Source organism: Prionailurus viverrinus, chromosome B1, assembly GCF_022837055.1.
Source record: "Prionailurus viverrinus isolate Anna chromosome B1, UM_Priviv_1.0, whole genome shotgun sequence".
Classification (NCBI taxonomy): Eukaryota; Metazoa; Chordata; class Mammalia; order Carnivora; family Felidae; genus Prionailurus; species Prionailurus viverrinus.
In genome coordinates, this window is record NC_062564.1 from 117,542,189 (window position 1) to 117,558,507 (window position 16,319).

At 35.3% G+C, this 16,319-nt stretch overlaps 1 protein-coding gene across 1 annotated transcript in view; it reads right to left on the reverse strand.

The window, feature by feature from the left end:
• Positions 1-16,319, reverse strand: part of ARHGEF38 (Rho guanine nucleotide exchange factor 38) — a 128,100-nt gene that overhangs the window by 28,856 nt on the left and 82,925 nt on the right. The window contains exons 5-6 of the mRNA XM_047857089.1: positions 10,849-10,866; positions 39-238 (exon numbers count right to left, since the gene is read on the reverse strand). Coding sequence (XP_047713045.1) covers positions 39-238; positions 10,849-10,866 — 218 coding nt within the window. The remainder of the gene's footprint in view (positions 1-38; positions 239-10,848; positions 10,867-16,319) is intronic.

The window sequence follows — 16,319 nt, forward strand, 5'->3', positions numbered from 1 at the left end:
GTCACAGAAAACACTCAATTCATCATGTCTCCTCTTACCTAAATCTTTCCGTCTTTTAAGTTCATTGATGTTCACATTAATGTCTTTCACTGCAGTGAAGGCATCCCCGAGCGCCCTGAAGTCTGGGTGAGAGGGAGGGGTGGAGCCCTGGAGTTCACAGAGCAGTAGTGGGTATTTCATTACACGCTGGATTGGTTTGATCATCAAAGAGCCCATGTCCAGTAAGTTTGGCTTGCCTCTATAATAGAGATAAATAATATCAGTTTCACAGACATTTGTCTTATTAACTCCTTTTCATTTTTGTGATTTTTATCATTAATCCTGAAACTGTTTTTCTCCTTTATTTTTCCTCCATTTGACTGCATACAATTTTATTTTTAAATGTTTATTTATTTTTTGAGAGAGAGAGAGAGAGGGAATGAGCAGGGGAGAGGCATAGAGGATCCAAAGCAGGCTCTGCACTGATAGCAGAGAGCCCGATGTGGGGCTTAAACTCATGAACTGTGAGATCATGACCTGAGCTGAAGTTGGACGCTTAACCAACTAAGCCACCCAGGTGACCCTGTACACAATTTCTAAAAATAAAGCAAGAGCAATGGATGACAGAAAGAAGCCAGACTGAAACATCCTACTACTAAAAACCTAAAAGAAAACACATGAGTATATCTGTCCACCAAAAAGGACTCAAAGCAGGATTTCCATCCATGTTCCACTTACCTTTTTTGTTTTTTTTTTTAATGACAAGATTCATAATAATAGTGGGAAACAATTCAGAATTCCTTTTTTGCAAAGACAACCAAGAAAACTACATCTTCCTGGAGATATTTTTGTGAATATTAGCAAGGAAAATAAATTCATTATTTAAAACATGACTTGCCAAGTATAGACGAAAGAAATCATTGTCTTCTCTCTTCTACCAAATTGAATAGTTGAATTTATAATGTTTCAGAGGTTCTACCACAGTTCCCAGAAGACATTTCTAATAAATGCAACAGTTCTCTGACTATTATTAATGCCACCACTGTCACTAATCATTGCTATCACATGACTTTGCATGATTTTCCACATGGAATTCTTCTTAACCAACAGATCTTCAAATGGCTACATACAAGTGAGCACACATGGCTGACTCTCTCTTTCGGAGTTCTGACATGAGAATAGAGTCATTCCAATTGGCCAAGCAGTTCACAGGAAGCAAAAAAGCTGAAAGCTTGGTCATGTCATTGCCCAACCCACTGTCATGCATTTTTTAGTGAGAAGTCAGGTTTCTAAAAGCCTTTTTATGTCAAGAGGCAAATAAAGAGACACTGTAAATAGGCATGGACAGAAATTGTGCTTTGAATCCCTTCTGGTGGACAGATAAACCTATTGGTTTTCCTTTAGGTTTTTTGTTTGTTTGGTTTCAGTTTTGGGGGTTTTGTTTTTGTTTTTGTCTGTGTATTTGTTTTTGGTAGGTAAGAATATAGACAGCTTTCCAATCTTAATAGGTGAATTTTTTATTCTTTAATTATTATTTCTAAATATTAATAGGGACAGACAACACACCACATCACTAGAATAGTGAAATGGATCTAAAAAACTTTGGATAAAATTAGAAAAGTTTATCATTAGAAAAGGCCTGAAAACACCTTAGAGATCATCTAACTAAACTCTTCATTTGAAAAATGAGAAACTAGGGAACTTTGATTATCATGTGTATGTGCACACATACACACACCAGTCACTCTCTGACACATCTCCCCATTTTCATTTTTATTGTAGCACTTATCAACTATCTGCAATCATTTTGTTTCCCTATTTATCAGTTTATGCTCAATTTCTCTGTCATCACTCTATCTCCAGCCTGACATACATATTTTCTCAATGAATATTTGTAGATTGAAATGATAGATTTCAGATTTTCTGTAATGTGCTTTTATTTTACATTGAATTTTTTTCCAAAAAAATTGCACAGTGGTCATGAATACTAGACTGAGGAGCTTTATCACATGCTGAGAAAATGATGATACTATAATAAAGACAAAGACAGAAGCAAACCAAGTGGCAACATTTTTCTTTTCTTTTGAGGAAATTCAAAGTAAATATTAAAGGTTTGCAAGGGAGTAAAGAGCTGCTTTACTGCGATTTATCTTGCACTTTCTACCCATTTACACAAAATCCATTAAGGACGGGAGGAAGGGATGTAAGGAGACAGGATGGTAAGGAGGGAGTGAGGGAGAAAGGGAAAGAGAGATATTGTTGGTTTCCAAGAGGACGGGGTGAAGTGGATGGGAAAAAAAATGTAAATCTATTATGAATACTGAGAAAAGTAACTAGGGGTGCCTGGGTGGCTTGGTCAGTTGAGCGTATGACTTGATTTCAGCTCAGATCATGATCCCAGGGTCATGGAATCGAGCCCCGTGTCGGGCTCTGCACTGAGCATGGAGCCTACTTGAGATTCTCTCCCTCTGTCCCTCTGCCCCTCTCCTCTGCTTATGTGCTCTCTTTCTCTCTCTCTCTAAAATAAAAAATAAATAAAAAAGCAACTAAAAATATATTTTCTAACTGATGGTATATCAAAAGCAAAACATCTGAATATGAAATACAGCATTTATATGTATCTTAACAGAGATTCTTCAACAATACAACAGTTTAGACACTTAAGTAAAAATAATTCCCTTAAATAAGAACAAGTCAGGAATATGGAAGGTATTAACTTGATGAGAAGAAATCATTTTATCTGTGTGAATATGATCAGAATTTCTTCTGAGGTTTTCCTTTGACTATCACCAAATATTAGTTTATTTAATCCTCTAAAAATCACTGAAAATGCCATCAAAATATGAATATAATCAAACAATTCAATGAAAGAAAACCCAATTTTAATAAGATAGTTTATTAGTGTGGTCTATTGTTATGTACATATTTAACATTTTTAATCACAGGGAAAAAAAACCCCAGATGTGTGGCCTTTAGGCCATACTTGTAACTCTGAGCTTAAGATCTTTCAAAAAAGCCAACCTCAGCCCTTTAGAGTGTCCACATCTTATCATTACTTCTTTTTCCATTACTTTCTGATATCAAAGTTCTATTCTCTCTCGTTTATGTTTCAAGGGGCAATAATAACAATTATTAATTATTACTCTTTCTCTTAAAAGTGTCACAATGCAATTATTTAAAAAGGCTTTCTCAAAAATGAGAAATCTCTCAGACACTTTTGTCTCCAGACACGTACTTTGGACAGTTGCCCAAGTGATGAGCAATGATGTTCTGATATCTGCATCACACAGACAAGCAATATGGTAGAAAAGATAGAGGATGTCTTTTAAGATAATGACACTCCAGGCATTCACCCCACCTAATCCTTTCCAGTAAGATTAAGTTCTGATAACTATGAGAGGCAAATGAGTCCTATGTGTGATATAACTCAGCTCAGCCAAACACCCAATTATCACATGCATCCCCAACAGAAAGTAACCAAATGCATAACAATTTCCCATACGCACTGGGCTAAAAACCAAGGTAGTCATTCATTTGTAATTCTGTTTCTTCTTCTTCTGTCTTATCATGAATACTTTGGCAAGCATTTAGTACATAAGGAGCTACGCTAATCTCATTGTGAATTATTAGGACTTTACAAAGTCCAGTAAACACAGCTGGCTTTGTTTTAGCAGCATCCAGTTTGGCTGTAAAGAGCTTCACAACAAACACAAGAAAACAGTGGCACAATGAAAATAAAAATGATGTTTAAACATTGTAAAAACTGTGGTGACAGATAAAAAAAATCAGACATATGAGACTGAGGTACACCAATATATCTTAATTAGAGGGAGAAAACAAGAGGAAGGGAAAATAATCATTTAACTATCGATCATATTACTTTGAATTTCCTCTGTTTTATGATCACAAGTATCCTAAATTTAATATTTATTTTACAGTAGCCACAAACCATGTGTACTATTATTGAATTTATTTTCATTCACTCTCCTTTTAAAACACCTTAAGTCAATTTTAGAAAAAAGCTGTACATTGCTATACAAATAATAACGAAATAGCATTTGACATAAATAAAAAATTGTTGTAAAAATAAATACGCACTATTAAGTATTAGAAGATGTGAAGAAGGGGTGCCTGGGTGGCTCATTGGTTGAGCATCTGACTTTGGCTCAGGTCATGATCTCACAGCTCAGAGCTTGGAACCTGCTTCAGATTCTGTGTCTCCCTCTCTGTCTCTGGCCCTCCCCCACTTGCAGTCTGCCGTCTCTCTCTCTCAAAAATAAATAAACATTAAAAAAATTTTTCTTAAAGGAAGATGTAAAGAAAATGAATTAATGGTAATTGATTCATTACCAGAGAGTTTCAAACCAGAGAGAGCCAGTAATATGGAGAGGCAATAAGTTAATCATTCCTCCAAAGATTCATTAATTAGACTCCCTGAGAACCTGTGGAAGTGGAGAGAGGGAGAGGTGGGGCTTAGAATAAGAAGGACTAGTTGCAAACCTGTTTAAGAAACAGCCTAGGGGTGTCTGGGTGGCTCAGTTGGTTAAGCATCCGACTTCAGCTCAGGTCATGATCTCACAGTTCATGAGTTTGAGCCCCAAATGGGGCTCTCAGCACAGAGCCCACTTTGGATCCTCTATTTCCCTCTCTCTCTGCCCCTCCCCTGCTCATGCACTCGCTCTCACTCTCTCAAAAATAAACATTAAAATAAGAAACAGCCTAATCTTTAGGGTGCTATACAAATAAGTCAGATCATTTGAAGAACTAAGAAAGAGCTCTTGGAAATTAAAAGGATAATAGCTGAAATAAAATCTCACAAGTGTTGGAGAAAATGTTCAGGAACTTTCCAGAAAGAAGAACAAAAAATACAAAGGGATAGAAAAGAGAAGAAAAAAATTAAAAAAAAAAAAAAAAGAGAGAAGACTGGTTTAAAAGATCCAATATTGAAATAATTAGAGTCCCAGAAACCAAGAACAGAGCAAATATGGGGAAGAAATCATCAGTAAAATAATTCAAGAACAGGACATGAGTTAGCATGTTGAAAGAACTTGGTGAGGATCCAGCATAATGGATGAGATGGATTCACACTTGGGAATTCATGAAACTTAAGACTATTGGAGACAAAAAGAAGACCCTCCAATCCTTTAGAGAAACATACAAGCAAATGGGTACAAACATACAATTAAGAATCAGAAGAAGCTTCAGATTTTAGTAGCAACACTGACAGCTAGAAAATGATGAAGAATTACCCTTAAATTCTGAAGATGAAGGATTTTCGATTTAGAATCCTATACTTGATCAAATTATAAATCATGTGTAAGGGTAAAATAAAGATTTGGGGAGATATAAAATTTCCTAAAATTTTACTTTCTTGGCAAACATAGAAAACTATTGAAGGAGGTACTAAAAATAGGGGAGAGGCAAAGATTCTCCAGGATGACAGGAGTGGAGTTCCTTAAAGACGGCTGTGCCCAGTCACCCAGTCCAGACTCAATAAGTCAGAAGGGCTCTGGGAGAGGCTTTTTTAGGGAAATGAAGTTGATAGCATGCATAATATATCTGGCTGTCTTAAGAGATGACTGGCTGTGAGTGTGTGGCATTAATGATCACAACAAGGAAAACAAAAAAAATTAAAAAAAAAAATAGAGACAATTTTTTGTTTTCCCAGGAAAACAAGTAATCAGTTTCTTCCAAGGTTTAGCTTTGAAAAGAAATTTATTCAGATATACTCACATATAAGAAATCAAATACTGATGATGGCTCTAATCCAAATGACAATGTAACTTCATTCTTCCTATGAAGAATAACTTCATAGGAAGAATGAAGAGATGTGGAGGGTGTGTGTGTGTGTGTGTGTGTGTGTGTGTAGTAGTAGAGATGGCATAGGAAGAGAGATAAATTCTTGTCTTCTACAGGGGAAGACAAAACATAATACTTAAAAAAGAAAAACCAGGGACACCTGGGTGTCTCAGTTGGTTAAGCAACCAACTCTTGATCTCTGCTCAGGTCGTGATCTCATGGTTTGTGGGATGGAGTCCCCCCTCATTGGGCTCTGTGCTATCAGCACAGAGCCTGCTTGGGAGTCTCTCTCTCCGCCCCTCTCTGCTAGCATGTGCACACACACATACACTCTCTCTCCCCAAATAAATAAATATACTTAAAAAAAAGGGGAAACCAAACATGTTTTTAGATTGATGAAGATAAGTACCAAAATATTAATTAAAAGATGTGAAAATACTTATGTCCTTAAGAAGCAGGTAAGTGAAGAGAGGACTATTTTTCTTAAATCCTGTAGAACTATTTGGCTTTTCCAACCACAGCACATATAATTTTAACAAAAGGACAAACATTTTAAAAAAAGGAAACATTCAAGAATATCCAAGAAAATTCTGAAAAGGAAGAGTACTGGGCTGGGATTGCAGTTGACCCCTGGAACACCACAAATTTGAACTGTGAGTGTTCACTTATACATGAATTTTTTAAATATACAGTACAGTACTGAGTATATTTTCTCTTCCTTATGATTTTCTTAATTACATTTTCTTTCCTCTAGCTTACTTTATTATAAGAACACAGTATATAATACATGTAATGGACAAAATATGTGTTAATTGACTATGTTCCCAGTAAGGCTTCTGGCCAACAGTAAGCTACTAGCAGTTAAGTTCTGGGGGAGTCAAAGGTTGTGCATGGATTTTCAATTGCATGGGGTTAGCACCCCAATCTCTATGCTGTTTAAGGGTCAACTTTAGTTATATCTTATATTAAAATATAAAGCTGCAAAACTGAAAGCATTTGGTAGTACATATATGGATGAAAGAATAGCACAAAATGGAAAATCAAGAAAAAAATACAAGTATGTATAAAAATTAAGTACATGGTAAATATGACATTCCTACTCAGTGGAAAAAAATAAATTATTCAATATCAGGTGTTGTGATAATTTCTAGCTATGTAGAAAAAAATTACGAAATTAATGGATTCTTTATACCGAAACAATTTCCATATAGATCAAAGGTCTAAATGTTAAAAATGAAACTTATAAGAATTTGAAGGAAACAGGGGATTACACTTTAAAACAATCTTGGAGTTTTTAAGCACAAGACAAAATCCGAAAGCCATGGTAGAAAAAAGTGATAAATCTATTTTAAAATTTAGCTCTGCAATACTATACAGATAAAAATGAAAACAGAAGCTGCCATAAACCATGTTAAAAGTCAGATGATAAGCTAGAAGAATTATTTATAGCACATCAAACAGAAAAAGTGTTAATACACTTGCTAATTAAAGAGCCACTATCAATTTATTAGGAAAAGATGAACATCTCAATAAAAGTAATCAATAAAAAGATAATTTATTAGATGAGTACAAATAATTAACCATACATGAAAAATTCTAAAGATTATTACTAATTAAAGTTAAAACAGTATAATACTATTTGGAGCCTCCTACGTTGCCACAAGTTATAAAGATAACACATATTAATTGTTTCTAGTGCTGGCTAATAGGAGATAAATGGACAATTCATACACAGGTAGTGGGAATGTAAATTATTTCAGCTTTTCTTAAATTTTCTGGCAGTAAGTATGAAAAGCCCTTTGATCTAGCAATTCCGCTTTTAGAAACTCATTCTAAGAAAATCAAATTATTGTACAAATATCATTTATAAGAATGAACACATAACATCAATCTTTATAAGACAAGTAGACATAATTCAAGTATCTATAAGGGTTTGGTAAACTAAACTGTGGTGTATACATCAGATAAAATATTATGCAGTCATAAAGCAATGTGGATTTATATTTACTGACATAGAAAGGTGTCCATGATACACTGATGAATGAGGTAGTAAGTTGACATACAGGAAATATATAGCAGTCCTATGTTAGTCAGTGTATGTGTGTGTGCGTGTGTGTGTGTGTGTGTAGAAAAAATTTCAGTGAAGTAAGGGACTCCTGAAATGCTCAAGAGTTAACTCTCTGGAATGTGACTACCAATTGTCTCTACTATCTTCATTTTGATTTTCTACGTTTTCCAGGGTTTCTTTAATAATTAAAAAAATGTAAAACCTAAGAAAGATGAAAATAATCTACAACATTTTGAGATTGATGGAAATCCTGAATCTAAAGGTAAGAATACACAGTCAGACAGAGGATGCATATAAAAAAGTGGAAAAACATAAAGATAAAACATTGCATTTCTGGAGATTGTTAAATTTAGAATAGTTATGTTTTTCTTGCTTTAGAACATGGGATTTGGATCAAATGCTTTGGGGGCATTTTTTTGGTGCAGGATTCTATGATTCTTGTCACTTTAATACTGTCTTTGAAGTTTGCGTAAGATTATAATTCAAAATAAACATGTTAGAAGTTATAAACATCTTTATCTTTTTTCTGTATTTTTAAATATGTCGATTGTAAAAAAAGAACCCAGACACAATTTTCCATTTCCATAGGTAAGAAATTTTTCTGAAGCATCTAAAAACCTACATTTCCTAAATGCACTCTTGGCTGCAATATTCTTGGCCTTAGCTGCTAAGGAGCCAAACAATTACAAAGCACTTGACATTGCCTTTTACCCTTTTATGTAGCAGCATGTGTGCCTCATGACCAGAGTGAGAGAAACAGGAAGGAAAATAACTCATGGCGAATGTGCCTTTGATGTTCATCCAGCCACATGCTGGGATTGCTCGTCCTCTTTTCCAGTTCTTGATGTATAGAATAGGCTAGGGGGAGGCATACAAAGCCTGCTAACTCCCACGCAGCAGGACTGTCCTAAAAGCTAGAGCGATTTTTAAGCAAGTATTTCAATACAACGTACTGTTTGTTGTAAGTATTCTGTATGTGGGAGCCTGTGCATGCGAACTGTATTAAAAGAATCTCTCACTCTCCTCTGAATCTTTCTCTCCCTCTCTTCTCTCTCTTTCTCTCTCTCTCTCTCTCTCTCTCTCTCTCTCTCTTTGGTCTTTATAACCACAGGAGAAAAACTTTAGGAAAAGAAACCTGAGCAGAATTTGTAGCATAGGAAGTTCTTGTGTAATTCACATAGTTCTTCTATGTGAATCTCTAGTCCTAGGCACAATGCCGGAGCAAAAGCCTTCTTAAGGAGACAGCAATTTTCCCACCCCTCCAAATGCATCAACTATCATTGAAGAGAAGCCAGGAGGATCACAGTGTGTGAAAGGACAAAGGCCCCCTTCCATCATGCACCTTTTCATGAGATGATCTCAGAATTAGGAACTCATTGAACAACACTACTCACATCTGTTTGCATGCTATATATATATATCCCCCCCTTTTGAAAAAAAAGACTTATAAAGTGAGAGAAAACTGGGTGCCTGTTTGGTATGTCAAAAACTAACATCTCAATTTGGCCAAGACAGGAGCACAAGGCCTTAGTTTAAGGTTCCCTGTCCGATGCCTGGTTCTTCCACCTCACTTCTGAAATTCTGTCTTTCCTCATGATCACTCTGCACCAAAGCATAAATGACAGGTATTTACAGCTTAAGTTAATATAATTTTTATTTTATAGATTTTTGTATTTCCTGAGGTACAGTTTCATAAGTTTAGAACACACACACACACACCCACACACGTACACAAGTACACACGTGTACACAAGTACACACACAGACTAGGAACTCAGGCCTTTAGATAATTAACTAACCATGCTAAAGCAAACATGCTTTTTTTTTTAATTTTTTTTAACGTTTATTTATTTTTGAGACAGAGAGGGACAGAGCATGAATGGGGGGAAGGTCAGAGAGAGAGGGAGACACAGAATCACAAGCAGTCTCCAGGTTCCGAGCTGTCAGCACAGAGCCCGATGCGGGGCTCTAACTCACAGACCGTGAGATCACGACCTGAGCCGAAGTCGGACGCTAAACCGACTGAGCCACCCAGGCGACCCGCAAACATGGTTTTTTAGGGGCCCCTGGGTGGCTCAGTCAGTTAAGCGTCCAACTTCAGCTCAGGTCGTGATCTCTCCGTTCGAGCCCAGCATTGGGCTCTGTGCTGACAGCTAGGAGCCTGGAGCCTTCATTGGATTCTGTATCCCTCTCTCTGCTCCCCCCCACTAACCCGCCCCTCCCCCACCCCCGCACTGCCTGCTCACACTCTGTCTCTCTCTCTCAAAAATAAAATAAACATTAAAAAAAATGAAAGTAAATGTACTTTTTAAAAGTCCTGGTAGATCTGTGTTTGTATTTAAGCCAATATCATCCTTCAGTATTAGACTAGACATGTTTTTTCCTTCTATAAAAATGGACATCTTCCAAAGTGTTGTGTATATGTTGTGTTATTTTGATAAGATGACTTCTATACTGTCCTAGTGACAAACTATTTGATCTTAATATTTTATGTATATTAAATATATTTTATATGTGTGTTTGATTTTTTCTCTGTAAATCATATAAGAGTCCAAATTGGAAGAAACCCAATATTTACTACAATGCATAAAGATCTTTTCTTTTGTACATTAATCTATAGAAACTTCAAAAACATTGTGGTATTAATCTGAGGTTTTTTTTTTTTTTTTTTTTTTTTTAAAGACTAATGTTGTTCTTAGGAAGGTATGTTTTGGACACAATAAGTTCCTAAATATACATGTGATGAGCAGTTCCTAAAGAGTTCCTGGAACCAGCAAAGTTGTGATTTATTAAATATTATACCCCAGGATTCTTTTAATACATTTTGTAAAATATATGAGATAATTTAATATGTAGGTTTACCTCAGGCAAATTGGAAATAATGTATCAGAAGCAATAAACATAATTGTAAAAAACAAAAATTCTAATTTTTGGAAATACTCAATAGCATTTTCCCCATGAGCTTTACATTTGGTTTCTATTATTAAAACAAATGTACTTACTCTTGCATGTATATTTTCCTATAAGAGAGAAGGAGAAAAGTAAATTAATGTAAATCTACATACTTAAGGCAATATGCAAACATTATAAAACCCTTAAATTTTTATTACATAAAATGAAGTGATGTTATTTTCATGAATGTTTTATAGAATTAGTCTCATTATTTTATAATCACATCCCTCAAATTTTACCTGTATCTTGTCTACACCAACTTTGTTTCACACTCTATATAAGATTGAAAACTATTGATTCAGATTGTAATCAGTAAATTTTGATCATGTGAAAATGGATTTAAACATCGATTTTTTTACATTATGAGAAGAGAGAATAGAATTGGTTAAACATAGTGACAGGAGAAATTGAGATTATAACACTACAAAGTAAACTGTAATTGACTTGTAGAAAGCTACCCTCAAGTGCTACATAATATTTCTGTATACAGTGTTATCCAGGTTATAAACTATTCACCTATTCAATATGACAATTCACTAATTATCAAAATTCACAAAAACTTTCACTAGCCATTGCTAATTTTGTGGCTTACATCTAGCTCAGGAAAAATGGAAGTCCTTCAAGGCAATGTGATCTGCCTCTCCTTCCACTTCCTCTCTACCTCATTTCCTGTTGTTCCCAAACTTCCTCCAAACTATGTCTTCCAAACACAGGACTCTTTTTATAGTCTTTATAGTGTTAAGACAAGCTTCTGCCTCCAGGTCTGGGCACTTGCTGTTCTTCTGCCTGGTTGCTCTTGGCTCAGGTATCTCCTTCAGGTCTTTGCTCAAATGTTTCTTCCTAGTGAAACCTTCCTAGTGAAACCTTCCTCAAGTTCCTTTAAAACAAACTTTTAAAAATTGTGCCATGCCTCCTACTCTACGTTTTACCCTCTTTTTCTGCTTTATTTGTCTTCATAACACTGTCACTTTCGAATATACCATACAGTTATTTCATTTGTTGTCTATCTCTCTGCTCCCCATCTGAATGAGGGCAAGAATGTGTGCTTGCTCTGTTCTCTGCTGTAGCCCCAGTACCTGAAAAAGTGACTGGCATCAGGTAGGAGTACAAGACATATTTGTCAAATTAATTAATTAACAAGAAAAGAAGTGGGAATCATTCAAGTTAAATTTCAGGCAGAAAGGAGATAGAAATTTTTCTCCAAAAGCTTCATATAGCTATAAAGAAATAAAGCAGTAAACTGTGTTCATAACCTGATCACCTCAACCTCTGGTTTCCAGTCTTTTGGAATACAATGAATATTTTCAATATGAAAAATTTTTGTGACCTCATCTCATAACAATAGATAGTCTTTTCATATTCTATGATTGAGAAGAAAATCTATGATAAATACCCATGTTGAATTTCATAGATTTAATGGATTTAAAAGGTTTGAAAAAATTAATCCCAGTACTCTACATATGTGGAAAACAATGGTATACATATATGTAAAACAGTTTGTCCTTCTCTATTCACACATCTTCTTATGAATGGATTCCTAGACATCTTGAAATAACTGGGTTCTGCTGAATCTAAGATTTCCTTGTTGTAATCAAGTGGAGAATCATAAGTTTTTTTTTTTTAAATCAGCAACTGTTATCATTTTAGGCAATTATTAAATGCTATTTGAAGAATGCTTCTACTTGAATGAAAGAAATTGCACTATTACCCACCCCCCGTGCAGCATTTCCTTCCATTTATTTGAATTCACATTTTAATCTCAATTTCTGTCCCCTTCTAATGAGGAATTTCATTTTCTCAGTATGCTCTATGGATCATAGATCAGAAAATTTGGGGGAAAAGTTGAATAAAAATATAAATGCATTTTTCTACGGGGCAAACAACTGAACAACATGATAATTTTGGAACCAAACAGAAAATTTGAAGTTGAAATAAAAGATTGTTCTTTTAACTCCTAAAGAAGACATAGAAATTTTTTTCTCTATTTCATTTATTTCAACCAAATAAAACAAATATTATAACATAAATTAAACACTGTATTTAATGTCAGTATAGCATTTTATAAAAAGGAACCTGAGAGATTTTCCAACAGGGAAAACCTGTAATAATAGTACTACCTTATAATGTCTCCTTTTTATTTGCTCCTCATTTTAAAAATTCTCCCCTTTAGACTAAAACTTTCCAGAAGTTCACCCCAGCCAAAGACAATTCAGGAAGGAGGAAGTTAAATTGTGTCCATTTACCCTTTTATGGGATAAAAGTAATTTAATACAACCCTCACCACACCTCTTACCCTCATGGCCTCATTATAATTTGACTTAAAATTAACAGAAGTTTTTATGTGGCTGTTTCATAATTATAATAGTCTTTGTTCAAACATGGTGCCATACAACAAGGAATTGAAAAAAATTTCAAAAATGATTAAAAATATTTTTCATGTTTACTTTATTATTCATTTTGAGAGAGAGAGAGAGAGAGAGAGAGAGAGAGAGAGAGAGAGAAAACAAACAGGGAAAGGGCAGAGAGAGAGGGAAAGAGAGAATCCCAAACAGGCTCCGCACTGTCATCTCAGAGCCTGACATGGGGCTCGAACTTGCAAACTGTGAGATCATGACCTGAGCTGAAATCAAAAGTCAGATGCTTAACCGACTGAGCCAACCAGGCACCCCTCAAAAATGATTTTAATTTTTACTTGGAACGTTTTTTAGAATATCATTAAGAAGTATAAAATATGGTGAACAAATTAAGCTCTATTCCTTTAGATTCTGCATTGCACAAGCTTTTAGCTTCCTCTCTGAATGGAGAAACTGTAGTAGTATTACAAACAGCCAAAGCACCCACATGACTAGAAGTTAGTTTTCCTCCCAAGGATGGTGGCTTTGGTTAGGAAGAAGAAAAATATATACAAATTTATAACAACTAGACATAAAGCTAGGAATGTGTCTTCCAACTACCAAAAAACTTGGAAAAGCCCCTTCATTCTTTATCTATTACAAAATAAACAGATCTCTAGCGCCTCTGAAAGGCAGCAGGGATTTGGTGGTATTTATAGCTAGAAAAACAGAATAAGGAGGTAGCAGACAGGCTATTCTAATTATAGTTACACTTGCATTTATAGCTATTCTATTTTTCATTTTCCGCATACAGATCAGAAGCCTTAAATAACCCCAAAGAGGCTAAGTAACCAGAGCTTTAGCAAATGACTTCCATAAATTTAGAGACAGTATTAATAGCATTTCATGCAATCTTACGGGTCACTAATGAGATTCTGTAAATATTCCTTGTTGAATAAATAAAAATTTGCAGATTTCCAATTTGTAAGTTACAGATGTAGATGTGATACTGCACTCCCAGAAAGTTTTAGCCTTTCTTTCTTAAGGTCCCCAAACCCTGAAATTACTGCTTAGATGGTGTCTATAGTTATGAAGAAAGTCTGTATGCTTCAGGGAAAGCAGCTAGTAAGTACTGATTTCTCCTTCTGAAGTGGTTCTTAACCTGAGTATGTATCCACAATCACCTGAGGATGCTAGTTAATCCATAGCTTCTTGGACTGGACCCCCAGCAGTCCTATTTATGTATGTATGTATGTATGTATGTATGTCTGGAGCAGAGCCTAGGAATGTGCAGTTTTAATACACATCCCTGTGGATCTGACACAGGCGAAATCATACACCAGGAAATGCTGTCCTAATGTTTCAAAGGGATTCAAAATTATTTTCTAGATACAAATATTATTTTCTCTTTTGAAAGATAATGGGCTTCAAAGAATAGCCAAGGGTTATGAGCTCAAGTCTGTTACAGAACCAGGAAATCTCTCTACCCTCCTTTTGGAAATTAGTCTTTAACCTTACCGTGACAGCTTCTGGTGTGTTATTTAAATTAACTTTGGTATTGTTATTAAACTTTCCAGATGGTTTTGTTTATCTACCCAACTAGAAAGTGTGATCCTAGGAGGCAAGAACTATGCATATATATGTGGGTTTTTTTCAACATTATCTAGTACTTTTATAAATATTTATTAGGCCCTCAATAAACATATTTTAATTTTAGTTCAAATGCAACCTAAGTTGCTTAAAATCTGCTTTAACTTCTGAGACCTGAAGCCACCTCTCTCATGGATATTGCTTCAATATCCCCTTGCACGGTAGAAATGAAGGCCACACCTAATATTCATTAGAAATTGGCAACTGTGCACTTGGGCTCTGTTATTTAGCCACAAGGAGAAGGCAGAGCCCCAGTAATAGCTTTGACTGATTACTTGGCAAGGGAAACCAAGCCCTTGGGGTGTTCCAGACTCTCTTTGGCCTATAAACCTGTTTAAAAACCTGTTTCTCAGAATTTAAAGCTTAGCTCAATTGAAGCCAGTATTATAGTAATGTCAATAATTCTGCTCTCAGCTTTTGGGCAGACCAGTACAATTCATCATCAACTTTATTTTCATGGAAAGGCAACTTTTGGGAAAATAGCTCTAACTTAAGCTATTTTATTTTGATTTTTCTTTCCCTTAAGAAATAGTAGTGTCAATATTACTTTGCTTGGATTTTTGTGCTTTCTAAGCCTTAGCACCTTCCAGTGCCTGAAATTACTCCCTAGAATCAGAGTAGTGCTGAATACACAAGATTTGGGACATCCACCAGGGCAATAACTCAAGGCTTTCAGAAAAAGATCAAATAAGTCATTGGGTCTGAAAGTCATTTTTAGTAATTGATACTTCATGATGTTTCAAAATTACTTCTGCCTTTTAGCTGCTTTTAGGGGGTATGATACTGAACTACACTGCCTAATGGAGTATTCTGGCAGGGTCCATTTCTTTCTCTTAGGAGTCAAAAGCCTTAATAATGAATAAACTAGTGTTCACCCCACTCTGAACAGACAGCCCCACTTCTAGTCAGCTGTTAGGAGCACATGCCAAAGTAAATTAGCTACATCCGTTCCTGGTATGGACCTCCATTCCTGAGGTTGTAGTTGGAGCGATAGTTAAAGGTCCTAGTTGTTCACTTGCTGTGAGATTTTTATTTCTAGAAATTGAAGGAGAGTGACTCAAGTAAGACATTTGCTGATAAGATCTTGCCACTAGTATAAGGTAGGAAAAATAGATATTCACACCCCGGATAACACCATTATTTCTCCATACATATTTAGACGATGTTGCTTTTAATATATGAATTTATTTACATGGATACAACTTCGAACTTCAAGGTTTCTCCGAATTGATTTCTAACACTGTGGAAATAGTGGAAAAATACTCAACTGGAGCTACACGTCACATATTATCTTTAAAAGTTACCTGAATTCTCATTTATTATTATTATTATTTTTTATTTTCAGCACCCAGAGCTATGCTGGGTATAGTATAAGCACTACATAAATGCTTGTGATTTTGCGACTTGAATATAGTCTTTCCATGATATGAAAAATGGGTAAAGAACTGCAACAACTTAATGACCAATAGAGGGCAGTAACGTTAATTTTTAAAAATTATTTGGCTCCTGTTTAAACCCACTTTCAATCCCAGGTCTCC